The sequence below is a fragment of the Arachis ipaensis genome, chromosome B06 (genome assembly GCF_000816755.2).
Source record: "Arachis ipaensis cultivar K30076 chromosome B06, Araip1.1, whole genome shotgun sequence".
In the NCBI taxonomy this organism is placed as follows: domain Eukaryota; kingdom Viridiplantae; phylum Streptophyta; class Magnoliopsida; order Fabales; family Fabaceae; genus Arachis; species Arachis ipaensis.
The window spans coordinates 116090244-116109093 of NC_029790.2; the positions used below are offsets into that span (position 1 = coordinate 116090244).

Below are 18850 nucleotides of genomic sequence, written 5' to 3' on the forward strand. Positions count from 1 at the left end.
AAGTTAAATTAAAAATAATATTTTATAACCATATATTTTTTAAATTTAGTATAACACTATCATCGTCGTTATATAATAAACGTGTTAAATATGTTGTTTTATCTTTATTCAAAGTAAAATATAAATAGAAGAGTTTGAAGTTTATAATATTCTTAAACCATAAGGAGGGAAACATAAAAAAATAAGAACATATATAACTGTAATAATAGCATGTTAATTTTACCCTAAATTTTATATCAAAAAGCTGATAAAAATTTATCGACAACCTAGTATCTTACTAACTTCATTAGAAAAGCAATTGGCATAGGATGTTGTGCTCCTTGTTACACATTTCATTTCAAATTTGAAAAAAGAGTTATAGATAAATTAGTTATATCTATAGTAAATATTTGTACAAAAGTGTAAATCATAACATGCTATTAAAATGAAAATAATATTATTCTTACCTAAATATTATTAAAAACCTCTTTGAACACGACATTTGTTGTTGATGACTTTGGATTGCCGTCTTCGTCTAAAATTAAAACCCTGAGGCCACTGCGACTCTTAACTCTTGACAAAGTAACATAAAGTTGTCCATGGGTGAACACTGATTTTGGAAAATAAAGTCGTACATGTGATAATGATTGACCCTGACTCATGTTAATGGTCATTGCAAAACATACTGTTAATGAAAATTGTCTCCGTTGGAACTTAAATGGCAATCCTGAATCTGAAGGATCAAGTTCATTCTTGGAATGTACACTTTATCTCCAATATTTCTACCGGTCACTATCGTCGCTCTAATTACGTTGCTGCCAAGTTCGTTAACTATTAATCTTGTCCCGTTGCATAAACCTGAAGTCTGGTCTATGTTTCGCAGTAGCATTACAGCGACTCCTGGTTTCAAAGTCAACTTGTGATTGGGTAGTCCCGAACATTTGATGTCATTTAGGAACTCTGGTGTGAACCACTCTTGTTGTACATCTTCATTCTCATCAGCTTGACATGTTGTGTCAGAGCTCAAATACTCCTTTTCTATCCCTGGAAAGATTGTCAAGACAAAATCGTTTACCTTCTCGACACTCTCAAGCGTGGGTGCAAGAATTGCCCTACTCTGAAAATACCTGTAATCTGACATATTTTGCAACAAATTTGGATATGCAAAGTCTACCAAATGAGAGAGAGGGTCATCAGTAATTGTAATCAATAGATCATCTGGAATTTCAACTTCTGATTCATCACCAACAACAGAGCCAATATTTCCATTTCCAACATCAAGTATCCAATTAGCAAATCTCTTTATTTCACCTTCATCTTGATCCAAAGAAGACATTAGAAGCCTCATATTCGTATGCAGTTTTAGAACCTTACAAAATGACCACAGATGGGATGAGTTAATAGCAGATGTCAATATATCGTGTCTACTTCCTTTCGGAATCACCGGAAGTATCTGTCTGAAATAACCTCCTAGAACAACAACCTTACCACCAAATGGTTGATGTGTCTTATGTTGATTGGTAAATGACATAAGATCCCTGAGCGTCCGATCAAGTGCTTCAAAATGGCAGTTGTACCTTTTCTCGCATACAACATATTGAGAACTCAAAATTGGATCCTGTTTTGGACTTCTCTGATCTATCCTCATACCACATCATGGCGTCGCAATGCCGACAAAAAAATTCTGGGTCACCAATATCTATCACATCTAATAATCACCAAGATAATAAATTGTTTCAGTTATATCTGCAACAAATACTTTATATAAAAATATACATTTCTTTCACCATGTTAAGTATAAAAATAATATTTATAAAAAATTACCGAAGAATGCAATTTATGGATTAAAAAGATGATATCATATAATACAATTTCATTGTGCCAACCTCAAGATTTAAGTTTTACATGCACGTTAATCAAACAATAAGAATTACAATAAATCAATGTTCAAATACAAAAATTATAATATATAACCATATCTTAGTTTGAATTTTAAAATTTGAACACTAAACGATAATTTTTTGTTTATAAAAAGCATAACAATAGTAAATAATAAAGTGCTGATATTGCTACTTCTTAAATTACCTGTATTCTCAGCAACATCGAATATGGCTGGGTATTCAATTTGCACAGAATCATCTAATATAGTCGTGTTTTCAGTAATATCCTCAACTTCTTCAAAAATTTTTGAAAGATTTATAGTCAATTCCTTCAAGAATGTTTTTCTTTGTATCAGGTGTCTTTCTTTTTCAACTATGCATACTTCTTTTAATTCTTTAGTATCTAAATTTGAATTAGATGTACTTGCTCCTGTAATCATTAGAGATAATACATCAAGAAAAAGAAAAATGAATATATGTTAAATGTTTGAATCAGCTGAATTATGAATATATATTATGAAAGTAGTATTAAAGATAAAAGAAGTAAAATTTTAGCTTTGTGATAATTACAATCTATCATGCTTATCTTACCATGTCTCTCTTGAAGTAGCATAATCTTCCTATTCAATCTTGCATCCCTTTGCAATCTAATTCAATTTGTGTACTCCAATGAATCTATAATAATTATTTAGCATATACCAAAGATTGTTTTTAATAGACCAATTGAAAAGTTAAATGTTTGGTCTTTAAATAATAAAAGCATATTAACATATGCTGGCTTTGTAACTGGTCGATATTGTTTGATGTATGTTGAAGATGTTGCTGACTTGTCTGTTGACATGGGCTATCATTTCACGTGTGATACCCGAATTACTAATATCACTAATATTGGAACATCGTTCTTTTTCATCTACATAGTGTAGATTAGTAGTTGGAGACCTTGATCGATATGGTGTTGGGTTATTACCTAATAAGATAACTCGAGATATTAGTTTTGAACATATTTTCTGTTAAAGTTTATAATTGAATAAATAGTAGGAAAATCAAAATACATAAAAAAAATCATCCAAAAATAAATCTGTATTAATGCTATTTGTAATGTTGGACAACACCGATTGAAAATGAACACCATTAGAACTATCACTCGAATTTCCTATAATTTTTTCATAAACAAATTTAGTAATATATTACGAAGACAATGTAAATTAATAATTTATTACTTGTCAATAGCTAAATAATATATAGAAAATATTGTATTTTATGAGCTTTCATTCGGCCAAAATACTCATGACATGTTAGTTATTTTGTATACCCAATAAAAATTAAATATATAGAACTAACATACTTAAAAATATCAAATAAAAAAATATATTATTCTAACCTAAAAACAAAAATAATAAAATAATTAATTTATATTTTTATATGAAATCTACCTTGAATTGAGCTTCGCTTTGTATTTTCTTTGTCTTTAAATATCAGTTTAAGAATACATATTAAAAATAAGACTGAACATACTTATATGTAATAATATTTAGATGAATTTAAGTGTATTTTAAATTTTTTTTTTATTTTTTATTAAGACAGAATTAAATACGACAGACATATGATATATCGAACAAATGTCAATGATCATAATATCCAAAATGGATGCATATACAAACACAATAACTCAAGTACTCAACCCCATGCTTCACAGTTAAAAAATATAAAATAATTTGTATCTGTTAAAAAATCTTTAAAAAAAATAAAAAAAAAAAGAATACATTTCTCAAAATCAATCCAAACTAACCATTATTAAATCCCAAAACATGGAGACACATCGCCTCTTTCCACACAATAGAGGCAGCAAAAGTGAAAAGGGAGGAAATCAGTAGGAAAAAAGAATCGCAGGAAGATGTTGAGGGTTGCAGCAAAGAGGTTGTCTTCTCTGTCATCGTCTTCATGGAGAGCTAACCGTGCCGCCTCTGCCTTCGTCTCTCGGAACCCCATCGCCCCTCACTATGACTCCCACGATGGCGGATCCGCTCCCCAACCCCAATTCTTTCTCCCATTCCGAGGTTAGGGTTTTCTCCCTCTTTCCCATTCCCTTTCCATATTCATTTTTGTTTCAGCTCCAAATCAAAAGAGACCAAACAAGTTGATTTGTGATTATTTCTGCCCCGTGCCCTTGATTATGTGCGCCAACCTGATTTTATTATTATTCGTCATATCGTAGTATTGGTAGTTGCTTGACGCAAATCATTTAACTCGTTCTTGGTTGGTGTCTAGATTCGAAGTTTATGTATTGTGAGCGTGTTTTTTGCTGATTGCAATCGGACATTTGTTTGGGATTTGGGGGTGGTAGTGATTGTTGGTGGTGGTGTTCTTCTACACGTGCTATTTTGTGCCCAAAGAACAGAAGGATAAAAGATGCGTTGAATAGTGCTCGTATTTTTCTTCTTTTGGAATTTTGAATTTTGATTTCAGGGCAGCGAGACATGTCTTGCATAGAATTTAAATCCATCGAGCATTTGAACTATCATGTTGTGTTGAAAATATCTTCTTACCAAAAGCTTTTCAAGAGTGTTATATTGAGTGAATATATAAGTAGCAAAATTTGCCCAAGTCTAGCATGCTGTTCTTCTGAAGTATAACAGATTATGCTTCATTGTTGGTTTTGTTGTTATTATACATCATTTCTAGTGGAAACTAGAGTGACACATTTAGTTGTAATATAGGCTTTGGATTATATTAAAAACATCAAGTAACATGAATGTATAAGAGATTGCATTACCAATGAAAAATTATGAAAGTACAGAACATACCAACTGGGGAGCTTTCTTTCTAAAATCGAGAGTAGCTTGTACATGAACTACAATTTCAAACAAATTACTCCCAGACTATGTGTATACATCTATTTGTGTTGCTAATAACTAGTAAATTCCATTTCTAATTCTGAACTTTATGTAATTCAAATCATGCAGTTGAGTGTTTGTGCTTCTGATTGGGGCTTGATTATCTTCATGATTGTTATATGTGTATGCTGTAAGGTATTTGTTTGTGCCATCCTATGATCTACCCTTCCTAAATCACTAGTTCAATAGTTCTCAAGAGATTGGTTATTCAGGAATTCTATTATTCATAAGTTTAGGCTTCCCCAGAACTGATTCAATAGTACATAACCAAATTGTATTCCATCTTATGATTTGCCCTTCTTGTATCAGTATATCACTAGTTGAATAGTTCACAAGAGATTGTTTAATCAATAATTTCTGTAATTGTTGAGTTAGGCTTCCCCATAACTGCTTCAATAATTCATAATGAAATTGGCAGCCATCCTATTATTTGCCCCTCCGATATCACTAGTTCAATAGTTCACAAAAGGTTGTTTATGCAAGAGTTCTGTTAATCATAAGTTAGGCTTCCCTGGAACTGGTTCTGTGGTTCAATAATTCATAATGAAAGCGTGTTATTCACTTACAAAAATTAAAAGGTATAAAAATAAAAAGAAAAGAAAAGGAGAAAGAAAGAAATGGTCATTAGTGAAGCTTATTGAGATTGATTGGTAAATATTATGAAGTTTATTATTTGACTGAGTATTGTGGCTTTTAATTGTGCATGTGTTGATTTTTTAAGTGTGTGCAAAAAGATAAGTGAATTTTGGGCATCTATTCCGAGTACCAGTAAGGACAGTACCCAATGCCGATGTGGCAATATGGTTATGGCAACCATTTAGCAGTACCATGTACCCGTCGCAGTTTGGGTTTTGCTATAGTTATTGAACGCTGGCCTTCTTTTTTATTTTCCAGGGTTTGGTTTATTAACATCTTAGCCAAATTAATGTGAGTCGATAATTTATTTTCAATCTGTACCCAGGTTTTGCTACTGGATTGCCAGTCCATGCAAACGAAAACAGCATTATTCCTGAAATTCCAGCAACTGTCGCAGCTGTAAAAAACCCTTCCTCTAAGATTGTATACGATGAACACAATCATGAACGATATCCTCCTGGTGACCCAAGCAAGAGGGCATTTGCCTACTTTGTCCTAACAGGTGGCAGATTTGTCTATGCCTCTCTTGTCCGTCTCCTTATCCTCAAGTTTGTGCTCAGTATGTCGGCCAGTAAGGATGTTCTTGCTCTGGCTTCACTTGAAGTTGATCTCTCCAGCATTGAGCCAGGCACCACTGTGACTGTTAAGTGGCGTGGAAAGCCTGTGTTCATCAGGCGTAGGACGGAAGATGATATTAAGCTGGCAAACAGTGTTGACGTTGGATCTCTTCGCGATCCACAGCAGGATGCGGAGAGAGTCAAGAACCCCGAGTGGCTCATTGTGATTGGGGTTTGCACACATTTGGGTTGTATACCCTTGCCAAATGCTGGTGACTTTGGTGGCTGGTTTTGCCCCTGTCATGGTTCACATTACGATATATCTGGCAGAATTAGGAAAGGACCAGCGCCATACAATCTGGAGGTACCAACATATACCTTCTTGGAAGAGAACAAGTTGTTAATTGGTTGAAAGACACAGGATACTACCTACTGAACCAGTTTACAATAATTTTTTTAATTTATTGATAATGTCGAAATGCGGCGTGGATATCTCTCTTCTTCTTGAGTACTTATTTGGTTTATTTAGCAAGTGTTTATGCAGCACAGAGATTTCTGTTTCTGTCATATGCTTGCCATTTTGCTTGTCATTTGCTTTCATTAGTTGATGATTACAGGAGCTTTGTATAATTATAAAATTCTGCTGAAGCAGTAAAATTTAAGGATTTTGACTAATGCGAATCGAGTTCTTTTAGTCACTGAATCATCATGATTTTTGAGGTAAGTTGTTCAATAGGATTTATTTATTTATTTATTTTGGGTTATAACGTGTGTATAAAACATTTTCATATAGTGACGATGGATACAAATTAAATTCACCATTTATAGTGTTATTAGCTATTTCGTTAATGTTAAGTAGAGAAATTAGACAAGTTAATCCTTTAAATGGATGTTTTTCTATAAGAGGATACTAAGTTTCATGTCTCATCTAAGACTAGTGAATGTGGGGATACTGGGATCCGTTTGCTACGTTAAAACAAGCCTTAAATGTTGTAGTAAATAATTCCAAGGCTCGCTGATATTCAAAACAATTTCTCTAAATGTCTTTCATTGTATGGAATTTACATATCTAGTTTCATTTCAGTCGCTTCATTGTTGTCAACGTGGCAAAATGATAATGTAAACAGAGGGGCAGAACCCTTATGGTAAAAGCCGAACCAAGAAAGCAGTTTATATTTGCTGTATAGTTTACGACTCTTCAGTGATTAGAATTGTAGGATTAGTTTTAGAATAATATTATGTGGATAGATCAATATGTGCCAAGGTTTGAATGATGAGAGACTGTAATTGAACGTTTAAATTTTGTGGAACTGATTTTGTCTTCCGAACTGAATTTCAATCCAAGCATGATGGAGAGAAATCAGAAAATATTATAAAATGCGGTACTGCTGCATATGTGAACCACAGAGAATTTTCCTAAGCAGAAAAGTCCAAGCTTCTTTACAACAAACTTTATAATGAGGTACTGCTGAGCCCTGAGCATGTCTTAAGTAAAAACATTGACATTTTCTGCTTTAGCAAAATAGGTATCTAGCATTTCGCATACTTGTGCCATCCAACAAATTAAACAATTAATTAGCCACTGTTAACTTGCTGCTTGACCAAGCTGATTCACCATGCTTCCAAGGCTTCTATGGGAGAAGCTATATCCATTTTTTTTCAAGTCCAGTAGTAACATCCACAATGATTCCGATGCTTTTTGTTTCTTGAGGCTTCTATGATATTTTGATTCTGCCATCATCTTTCAAAAACGCCTTTAACATAGACCATTCCTTTTTCACTGAGATTGAGTTCCTTTCTCATTTGTTCAACTTGTTGGTCATCACCTTGAACAACGATCTCTGATAAGGTTCCATCATCATCAACAATCATTTTCACCTTAATTTCCTCCTTTCTAGATGCCCGAGTCCAGTAATATGCACCACTGTGAAAATTCCCAAAGAAGAACCACACAACATCCACATATTAGGACTAAACGGATGGATTAACGTTTAAGCTACTCTCCAAAACAATGAACTACTAAGTGTAATGTAAATTTTCAATGCCTTCTTCACTTACGCCAATGGACTTAAGGCTGTGATAAAAAACCAGTTATTGCCGAAATCCGGGACAGTTATGGTGAGCACAAGTGCCACACTTGCAAGACTTATGCAAGTGCAGAAAGTTAATAGTGCTGCTTGGCCCCTGCTAGGAACCATCGTTCCTTCAAACCTTCACAGAAGAAACCCAGAAAACATGAGTTAGATTTCCATATTCTTTTCACTTAATGAGCAAATGCAAATGATAAAGAGGGAAAACTGCAGGATTGATTGATTAAAAATTTAAAACTGTAACATTAATTGATGGATATCATCATATCAAACACTTTTGACATGAAAAGATAATGGCTATTCTTTCTTCTTGATGGGACTTTGACTTGTGATCTTGACAGTATTTCAAATCTGGAGTATCCTTTGTGTTTTTTGTCTAAAGTTAAAATCTAAGATGGCCTACAATATATATAAAGGGCAGCCTGCTGCACAAGCATTCCGCATTAACACAGTCTGATATTATTTCTTGATATTTAAAAAAACTCAATGCCAGGACGTAGCATAACAGCCAATACGAAAACTAAAGGGCTTTGTATCTGCAGTCCTCAAAATCCCATGATTATAGGACTACTCTACAACTAAGAAATCAAATTTCCTCTCTAATGCTTTCTACTCCAATTTGTGATATCAAAATCTCCTTCATACTTCATGCTTACTAGTTCCTTCACCCTTCTAACTCATACAACAGGCATAATTATTAAACACACTTTCAAACAAAATTAGCTAATCCTCCAAAACTCTTCAGCATTTCCATCAGGATTGAAAAAAAGATCAAAGGCAACTGTTATGCAGAATTTCAATGTATTAACATCTTGCAATAGAAGTGCGTAATGAAGAAATGAACCTTCAACTTCTAGTTCTTTCATTCCAGATTTAACAGTTGTTGTAGTCTACAAACCGCAAAGTAATGATAAGCTTTCAAAGCTTTACATAATCAGCAAATGGAGTAATCTTATATAAAACTTGGTCAGAGCAAAACAGAACATACAACTTAATGACCAAGAATACTTCACCAGCCCCTCAAATTCGAATCAAATGTCTTCCACACTTTTACATATAACTCATTTCATAATCCATTATTGCACCACCATTCCGCTTCGCTCTAAGCTTCCACAAATGTAAAATTTGTTTCTCTTGAAAAATCTTTTCATTCCATCAACTCCAAATAGTAAAGCATTGCAATAAATGCATTCATTCAATGTAATTCAGGATTAAGAATCTTATCAGTTAATCCAATACTTGGAAATGTCCACTCTAATTCTTCTCTTGGCTTATTTGTATTAACTATACTCAAACATCCACACTAAGCTTATTTCCTTATTTTTAAATTGCTGTGCTTTGTTTTGCTCAAATGTTGGTTGTTTAGTACCTCCTCCTGAACTTTCAATCTTAGTTCTTATCCACACATGCACGTGCCCACAGAGCAGAAAGGATTAGATTTTTATTCTACCAAACATGTTCTATACAGCTGTGTTTGTTTACATTACGGAACACTAACAAGAACACGGAAACACAAAATCATATTTGGCAAGTGAGATATAGAAACATATTATGTTCTGAAATACTAAATTAGTGTATTTTGTACCTTTGATAGGAGAAAGTAGAAACACTAATAAGAAACACCACTTTTTTTTTTTTTTTTTTCATTATCCCTATTTTCATAATTATATTTTTTATCATTACATTTTTCTTCCTATATTTTGTGCCAGGAAGAAAATAATCAGTAAATTAGACTTTTCAAGTTTTCATAATTGATTCTATCTTATATATAGTTTATAACCAAACAAAATACAAAACACTAATTTTTATGTGTCTGTCATTTCTATCATATTTTCGGTGTTCTGTCTATTCTGTTTCTAAAATCAAATGCAGCCTACCTGAGTACTTGTACTATACACTAGGCATGAAAAGAGAGGACAAAAACAAGCTTGATTGAAAACATGATATTATAACTAAGGAAACCTGATGGCACTCACGTGATTGTTTCTCCTCTATTGGTCACCGCAAAGTTGTTACGAGTGAAGAATGATAGTATCTCCCCAGCAACCTGATTTGGCGCCTTCTTTTCCCCTTCACCTATGAAAGTCTTCTTCACAATCTAATTGTTCACCAAAAAGAAAGAACATGTAAACAGTGGAAACTACTTTCGAACTTCAATTTCCATGCATGAAAAATTAGATTCTTACTTTGGATTTGACAGAACGTTTGATGAGGGACCAAAGTCCAGGAACAGATATAACAAAGAGACCCAAAGAAGTATAATAACTGGCTGTAGAATAACCAACACTCTCCGCAAGCAACACCAGGGAATTAGAATTAGGGTTCAGTTCTTGTTGCTGGTTTGTGATGATGTAATCGATAATGGGGTCTTGAAGGGACACATGGAGCTTCCTTGGTACTTGAGGGGGTTGTTGTTGTAGCCAGTGGGATTTCGCAAGAAATGGAGGAGAAGAACAGAGAGGGTGGTGTGGGTGTGGGTGTGGGGATAACAGCATCTTTGTTGCTGCCATTGTTGTTGTTGTTGTTGAAGAGAAAATGAGAATGGATAGGATGGTTTTCGATTTTTCAGGTGGCTTTCGTTTATAAGAACTTGTTTCACCACTGAATTGGTCACTTCATTTTGACGGTCTAGATTTGATGAGGATGTACAAGCATTACGTGGATGAGAGGTTATCATAAAACAAATCAAGAGTGGAAGTGAAAAAAGTTCGGGTCAAAATATTTTTAGAAGATAGAAAATCAATTTTTTTTCACATGAAAATTCATAAATAATTTAATAAATTTGATTAAATTATTATTTAATTATTTTTATTTATTAATTTTATATATATTTGGTTTTTATCTTTATAAAAAGATAAATTCTTGGGATTTAATTTTTGTTCATATATGATCTAAAATATAAGTCATGTCTAAAAGTTAAGAAAGCTTAAAAGAAAGCTATCATATAACCGATCTCTTTAGAGGTCGGATAAAGCGCTGCAAAATAATAACTCTCCCCTCAATAGGAGTTATAACTAATTTCTAATATCTCTCACCTACTTTTAGAAGAGAGATCTTAACAACTTTTAGATAAAAGGGCAATTATCCACCATCAGTAGTGGAACTACTCCAGCGGTGGTTATTGGCTCATCACCTATAAATACACTGACATTCTCAGGTATACTTAAGATCCAATACACTATAAACCTGCTCATACTCTTGCTGACTCAGGCATCAGAGTGTTTTGCAGGTACCACCCCCCATCTTCTTGCGAACAATTTGGACGACAGCCGCTGGACATAGGCTAAGTCAGAAACCACCTCACCTAGAGCTTGGACCTCATGTCCAAGTCCAAACCCAATCCAGTTTCAAGTAACCTCTGAAACATTGGCGCCGTTGTCGGGGACCTAGAAATCAGCACTCTATGGCGTACGATCACCTCGAGGTCGGACGTACAGCATCGGAATCAGAACCAGAGTACCAAGATGTAGTTAACAACGACCAAGCCCTCATGGTACCTCCTCCAAGAACGGAAGAACCACATGGGGAAGGCACGTCGAGTAATCCTCCTCATAGGAGAATCCCTTCCGAGGTTCGTCACCCGGAAGGTGAAGGCCAACCCCATTCCGCCGATCTTATGGGGCTACTACACAGACATTATGGCCGACTCGGACCACTAGAGCAAGAGTTAGAGCGACAACGGGAGGCAGAAAGAAACCTAAAGAGAGAAATCAGACGACGAAGGGAGTTGAAAGAGAAGCTCTCAAAGTTGGAATCCGACCTTCGAAGCAAGAATTCACATATAACTCGGGAAGATATCCCACTATGAGGGGAAGATCCTTTTATCGAAGACATCATGCGGGCCAGAGTTTCTAGAAATTTTAAAAGCCCAGACATGTGTCTTTATGATGGAACGACCGACCTGAGGCACCACTTAAGCAACTTCAAAAGTTGGATGTATTTGGCCGACGCTTCAGACAGGACTCGCTGCAAAGCTTTCCCGACAACTCTAACTAAGTCGGCCATGAAGTGGTTCGCCAGCTTAACTCCTAGGTCAGTCACCAGCTTTGTCGACCTCGCAAGAAAATTTCTCACACGATTCTCAATTCAAAAGGACAAGGTCAAGCATGCACCCAGCCTACTCAGAGTCAAACAGGAAGTCGGAGAATCCCTCTGAGACCACATGAAGAGATTCAACAAGGCATACTTGGAGATTCAAAACTTACCCACCGAGGTGGTAATAATACGGCTGGTCAATGGTGTGCAAGAGCGAGCTGAAAAGTACATTAACATGGAAGAAAATGCCAAGCTACGAGAACCTAATTAACGATTAGGGAATCCTTACCAAGCACGAGAAAAGGAAAAAGAACCCAAGAAGAGGAACTTAGCTTGGAGAAACTAAGGAGATATCACAACTACACCCCACTACTGATGAGCGGATATTTTATACGCTTTTTGACATCATTTTCATATTGTTTTAGTTATGTTTTGTTTAATTTTTATTATATTTTCATAGGTTTTAGTGCAAAATTCAAATTTTTGGATTCTACCTTGAGTTGTTGTATTTTATAGTGATTTTAGGTAATTTTTGGCAGAAATTGAGGAGCTTTGGTAAAGTCTGATTCAGAGGCAAGGAAAGCGTAGCAGATGCTGTCAAATTCTGACCTCCGTGCACTCAAACGAGTATTTCTGGAGCTACAAAGGTCTAAATGATGCGTTCTTAACGGTATTAGAAAGCTAACTTCTAGCGTTTTCCAGCAATATATAATGGTCTATACTTTTCTTCGAAGGAGCCTGCCCATATTGGGCGTTGAACACCAAAGAGCTACCCCCTGGCTGGCGTTCAACGCCCCAAAGGAGACCCAAAGCTGGCGTTGAATGCTAATCACCCCTGTTCATGCCCTGGGTCGAGCTGTATGACCCGGGCTGATTGACGACAAGTCGACCGACCTCTTCAGGTCAGGATTACCCGACCTCTTCTTAAAGAGTTCGGCCAAATCAATAGGAAAAGCCCAAAAAGGGCCCAAACAGAGGAACACGACCCAAGTCCAAAGGCAGCCCAAGTCTAGAAGGATAAGGGTGGTTCCCTTGAAGATAAGATAACTCCACTCAAAGATAAGATAAGATAACTATCTTATCTCCAGAAAGGTCACTCCACACCATTATAAATACACTGGAGCACCCAGGTATAACTCATACTCTGATTCTACTAAAAACCTGCTTAATACCCTTGCTAATTTAAGCATTGGAGTCCTTTGCAGGTACCACCACCCTTCGGTGAAGAAGGATGAGCACCACCTCCAAGTCCAACAAGTCGGACACATCAGCTCCGACCAGTACAGAAGATCTCGTTCGAGATCGACCTACAGTTTCAGGTAACCCTCGGAACATTGGCGCCGTTGCCGGGGAACCTGGAGATCATCCCACCATCATGGCGGACAACCTTGACAACGACCATGACTCTGATATAGAAAACAGGACGCCGCACAAGAACGCGGACACCACACCAAAGGATACTTCTCAACCAAACAAAGACAAGAATTTGCCAAGTTCGGAAATCATGGAGGCACTACAAACTCAACATGATCGCCTCAAACAGCTCGAAAAAGAGGCTGAACATCAACGGGAAGCCGAGAGGGACCTTCGAAGAGAAACTAGGCGACGTTGAGAGTTAGAGGACAAGCTCTTAAAGCTCGAAGCCGACCTTAAAACAAAAACCATCCAACATGATCCTGAAGGCAGCTCTCACAAAGATCAAGATCCATTCACCAAAGAAATCATGAAGGCCAAAGTCCCAAAAGACTTTAAAGCTCCTGACATGACTCCGTATGACGGCACATCGGATCCCAGGCATCATCTCAGCAATTTCAGAAGTAGAATGTATCTCACGGATGCCTCAGATGCCATTCGATGCAAAGCATTCCCAGCAACCCTGACAAAGACAGCAATTAAGTGGTTCGACACTTTGTCCCCAAGATCCATCACAAGTTTTGACGACCTGGCCAAGAAATTTCTCACCCGATTTTTCATCCAGAAGGACAAAGCCAAACACGTCCCAAGCTTATTAGGAATTAAGCAGGGAGATCGGGAGAGTATTCGTAGCTACATGGAGAGGTTCAACAAAGCATGCCTGGACATACAAAGCCTACCAACGGAAGCAGCCATCATGGGACTCATCAATGGCCTGCAAAAAGGACCTTTTAGTCACTCCATATCAAAGAAACATCCAACATCTCTAAATGAAGTGTAGGAACGAGCTGATAAGTACATCAACATGAAGAAAAATTCTCGGCTAGGAGAGACCTCAAAATCCGGATTCTTCTACTCCTCTCGGGATAAGGATAAAGAGTCAAAGAAAAAAGAGGATCAATACGGCGAGAAGCCTAAAAAATACAACAACTACACCCCCTCTCTGGGTGTCTCTTGTGGATGTTTACCGAGAAGTATGCCATGTTGTAAAGATACCACCACCTCGTCCACTCAAAAGCAAGAAAGAAGGAGGAAATTGGACAGAGTACTGTGAATATCACCGAATTTACGGACATCCTACCAACAAATGCTTCGATTTGAAAAATGTTATTGAGAAATTGGTGAGAGAAGGACGACTAGATCGGTATTTAGCCAACAAATCGGATGAGCCTCGAAAAAGAAGAAGGGACGAAGAGGTCGGACAAAGAGAACGACCACCTCACAACCGAGAAAGACACGTTCACATGATAAACAGAGGATTCGCAGGAGGGGGGGATCTCAAAATCATCTCGCAAAAGGCACCTCAAAGAAATATATCATGTCGAGGAAGGAGAAGGATCACCCGACCTCCCTACAATTACTTTCACCCAAGAAGACGCGGCAGGCATCATCCTGGGACATGACGATCCTATGGTCATCACCATCATATTGGCCAATGCAAATCTCCACCGCACACTGGTGGACCAAGGAAGCTCGGCGGATATTTTGTTTAAACCCGCCTTCGATAAACTCGGCCTGCAGGAGAAAGAACTTAGAGCATATCCGAACATCTTGTTTGGACTAGGAGACACTCCAATCCAACCGCTTGGATAAATATCTCTACACACAACATTCGGAAAAGGAACCCGATCAAGGACACTCAACATAGACTACATTATAGTCGACGTAAGCTCAGCCTACAACACCCTGATAGGTCGGGCAACATTGAATCAACTCGCAGCAGTAGTTTCAACTCCGCATCTATGCATGAAATTTCCAACTTCAGAGGGGATTGCCACGATAAAAGGAGATAAGAAGATAGCACAACGCTGTTACAATGAAAGTCTGAACCTCAGAGGCAATGGGGAAGAAATCCACACCATCGACCTCGGGGGAGTTCGAGGTCGGGAAGAACTCCGTCCACAACCTGAAGGCGAGATCGAAGAAGTCCAAATCGGAGATGACCAGGACAAAACAACAAATATCGGGGCAACCTTAAATGAGGACGTAAAGAAACCTCTAATTCAGCTCTTAAGGAACAATGTCGACCTCTTTGCATGGAAGGCTGCAGACATGCCAGGTATAGACCCCAAGCTAATGTGCCATAAACTGGCAGTATACCCAGGATCTCGGCCAGTACAGCAGAAGCGTAGGAAGCTCGGACCGGAAAGATCCCAAGCTGTGGAAGAACAGGTACAAGCTCTACTGGAGGTAGGATTCATAAGAGAAGTCAAGTACCCACTATGGGTAGCCAATGTTGTCTTAGTGAAAAAGTTAAATGGGAAATGGCGGATGTGCACTGATTACACCGACCTCAACAAAGCTTTCCCAAAAGATCCCTATCCACTCCCAAATATTGACACTCTAGTGGATGCCTCCTCCGAATACAAGTATCTCTCGTTCATGGATGCCTACTCAGGATACAATCAAATCCCAATGTATCCACCCGATCAGGAAAAATCCTCATTCCTAACTCCAAAAGCAAACTATTGTTATGTCGTCATGCCATTCGGACTCAAAAACGCAGGAGCTACTTACCAAAGATTAATGAACAAAGTCTTTGCAGACCATATCGGGAAACTCATGGAGGTATATGTAGATGACATGTTGGTAAAAACACAGAGTGAAGAATCGCTACTATCTGACCTCACCAAAGTGTTCGACACCATAAGAAAGTATGGTATGCGACTCAATCCAGCAAAATGCACCTTTGCAGTAGAAGCTGGCAAGTTCCTGGGCTTCATGCTCACACAAAGAGGAATTGAGGCAAACCCGGATAAATGTCGGGCAATACTCGATATGAAAAGTCCGACTTGCGTCAAAGAGGTCAACAACTCAACGAAAGACTGGTAGCCTTGTCCAGATTTCTAGCCGGATCGGCCATAAGGTCTCTCCCCTTCTACGCCACTTTAAAGAAGGGAAATAGGTTTGAATGGACAACGGAGTGCGAGCAGGCTTTCCAGGATTTCAAATGGTTCCTAGGACAGCCACCTATTATAACTCGACCACGAGAAGGAGAACTACTAGTATTATACCTCGCAGTAAGAAATCGGGCAATAGCCTCATCACTGGTCAGAGAAGACGAAAGTGGGCAACAACCCATCTATTTCATCAGCAAAGCTTTGCAATGGGCCGAACTGAATTATCAAAAGATAGAGAAGTTCGCCTACGCCCTCATACTAACATCTCGACGACTTTGCCCATATTTTCAAGCTCACACCATCAAGGTTCGGACTAACCAGCCCATAAAAGGCATTTTATAGAAGACAGATTTAGCTGGAAGGATTCTACAGTGGGCAGTCGAGCTATCTGAATTTGATCTTCAGTATGAAGCTTGGACGGCCATCAAGACTCAGTACTTGGCCGATTTCATTGCTGAATACACTGACACCCCGGAAACTCCTATAAAGTGGAATCTCTATGTAGACGGCTCTTCAAACAAAATCGGGGTGGGGCAGGTGTGATAATAGAAAGCGATCAGGGAACCCAAATCGAACTCTCCTTGAAATTCGAGTTCCCTGCTTCCAATAACCAGGCCAAGTATGAGGCACTATTGGCTGGTTTGAAGCTGGCCAAGGAGGTAGGAGCTCAAAAGCTTATTATCTTCAGTGATTCACAAGTAGTTACCTCACAAATAGAAGGGACCTACCAAGCTAAAGACCCTGTTCATACCCTGGGTCGAGATGACCGAGCCGGGATGTTCAGTAGCAAAGCGACCGACCTCTTTAGGTCAAGCGGACCGACTTCTTTACGAAAAAGTCGGCCAAAGCGACACGAAAACCCAAAGAAGGGCCCAACTCAAGGAGTACGACCCAGATCCAAAGGCAACCCAAGCCAATAGAGACAAGGGCGGTTCCACAGAAGATAAGCTGACCTCAACAAAAGATAAGATAAGATAAGATAACTAACTTATCTTATCCAAAGAAGGTCACATCTTACTACTATAAATACACTGGAGCACCCATGTATAACTCATACTCTGATTCTACATAAAACCTGCTTAATACCCATGCTAACTTAAGCATCGGAGTCTCTTGCAGGTACCCCCCACCCTCCGATGACCAAGGATCAGAAGTGCAGCTAGTCCAACAAGTCGGACACAACAGCTCCGGCTGCTACTCACCAGCCGGACACGTCATCTCCGACCAGTCAGAAGATCTCATCCGAGATCGACCTACAGTTTCAGGTAATCCTCGAAACATTGGCGCCGTTGCTGGGGAACCTAGAAGTCATCCCAACACCATGGCGGACGGCCATGACAACGACCACGACTCAGATCTAGAAAACAGAACACCGCACAAGAACGTGGACACTACATTGAAGGATGCTCCGGAATCCAACGGAGACAAAAACTCATCAAATCCGGGAGCAATAGAAGCACTTCAAGATCGCTTAAAGCAACTTGAGAAAGAATCCCAACAACAACGGGAGATCGGAAAGGATCTACAAAGAGAGGTACGGCGACGTCGAGAATTGGAAGGCAAACTACAGCAATTAGAAGCCGATCTCAAATCAAAAGCTCCTCGGACCGCTCCTGAGGAAAATTCACGCAAAGAACAAGATCCATTCACCAGGGAAATCATGAAAACCAAAATTCCAAAAGACTTCAAGCTCCCGGATATGATTTTGTATGATGGCACCACAGATCCCAACCATCATCTTAGCAATTTCAGAAGCAGAATGTACCTTACCGATGCCTCAGATGCCGTTCGCTGCAAAGCTTTTCCAACAACTCTCACGAAGACAGTAATCAGATGGTTCGACAACCTACCTCCAAAGTCCATCTCAAACTTTGACGACCTGGCCAAAAAGTTTCTGGCCAGATTCTCCATCCAGAAAGATAAGGCCAAGCACGCCCCCAGTTTACTAGGGATCAAGCAAGGAGAACGGGAGAGCCTCCGCAACTACATGGAGATATTCAACAAAACATGCATGGACATTCAAAGCTTACCAACAGAGGCCGCCATCATGGGACTCATCAACGGCTTACGAGAGGGACCTTTTAGCCAATCTATATCAAAGAAGTACCCTACCTCCTTAGACGAAGTACAGGAGCGAGCAGAAAAATGCATCAACATGGAAGAAAACACTCGGTTGGGAGAAACCTCCAAATCTGGGGTCCCCTACCGAGATAAAGACAAGGAATCCAAAAGGAAAGAAGATCGGCAAGGGGAGAAAATCAAAAAATACCACAATTACACTCCTCTCAAGGTATCCCTAGTTGACGTATACAAAGAAGTCTGCCACACGGAGAAAATACCCCAGCTCGGCCATTCAAAGGCAAAAAAGGGGGAGAAAATCGGAATGAGTATTGTGAATACCATCGAGTGCGAGGTCACTCCACCAATGAGTGCTTCGATTTAAAGAACATCATAGAAAAGTTGGTG

General features: G+C 38.4%; 2 protein-coding genes and 1 pseudogene across 2 annotated transcripts; 1 reads left to right on the forward strand and 2 right to left on the reverse strand.

The window, feature by feature from the left end:
• LOC107647316 lies at positions 226–1627 on the reverse strand (annotated as a pseudogene).
• LOC107604877 (cytochrome b-c1 complex subunit Rieske-4, mitochondrial) lies at positions 3662–6649 on the forward strand. The gene is made up of 2 exons (XM_016306583.2): positions 3662–3916; positions 5715–6649. Exons 1-2 carry the CDS (start codon positions 3754–3756, stop codon positions 6356–6358), a joined length of 807 nt encoding a protein of 268 aa, XP_016162069.1. The 5' UTR covers positions 3662–3753; the 3' UTR covers positions 6359–6649.
• On the reverse strand, positions 7299–10608 carry LOC107604876 (protein COFACTOR ASSEMBLY OF COMPLEX C SUBUNIT B CCB1, chloroplastic). The gene is made up of 4 exons (XM_016306582.2): positions 10223–10608; positions 10013–10134; positions 8005–8157; positions 7299–7870 (listed from the first exon to the last, which is right to left on the reverse strand). Exons 1-4 carry the CDS (start codon positions 10544–10546, stop codon positions 7684–7686), a joined length of 786 nt encoding a protein of 261 aa, XP_016162068.1. The 5' UTR covers positions 10547–10608; the 3' UTR covers positions 7299–7683.

Bases quoted from the DNA above. Each gene is read 5' to 3' on its own strand.
- LOC107604876 (XM_016306582.2), bottom strand. From the start codon at position 10,546: ATGGCAGCAACAAAGATGCTGTTATCCCCACACCCACACCCACACCAC. The intron at 10,135-10,222 runs GTAAGAATCTAA...GTGAACAATTAG, and splicing joins AACGTTCTGTCAAATCCAAA to ATTGTGAAGAAGACTTTCAT. The intron at 8,158-10,012 runs GTGAGTGCCATC...TCTTCTGTGAAG, and splicing joins AATAGAGGAGAAACAATCAC to GTTTGAAGGAACGATGGTTC.
- LOC107604877 (XM_016306583.2), top strand. From the start codon at position 3,754: ATGTTGAGGGTTGCAGCAAAGAGGTTGTCTTCTCTGTCATCGTCTTCA. The intron at 3,917-5,714 runs GTTAGGGTTTTC...ATCTGTACCCAG, and splicing joins ATTCTTTCTCCCATTCCGAG to GTTTTGCTACTGGATTGCCA.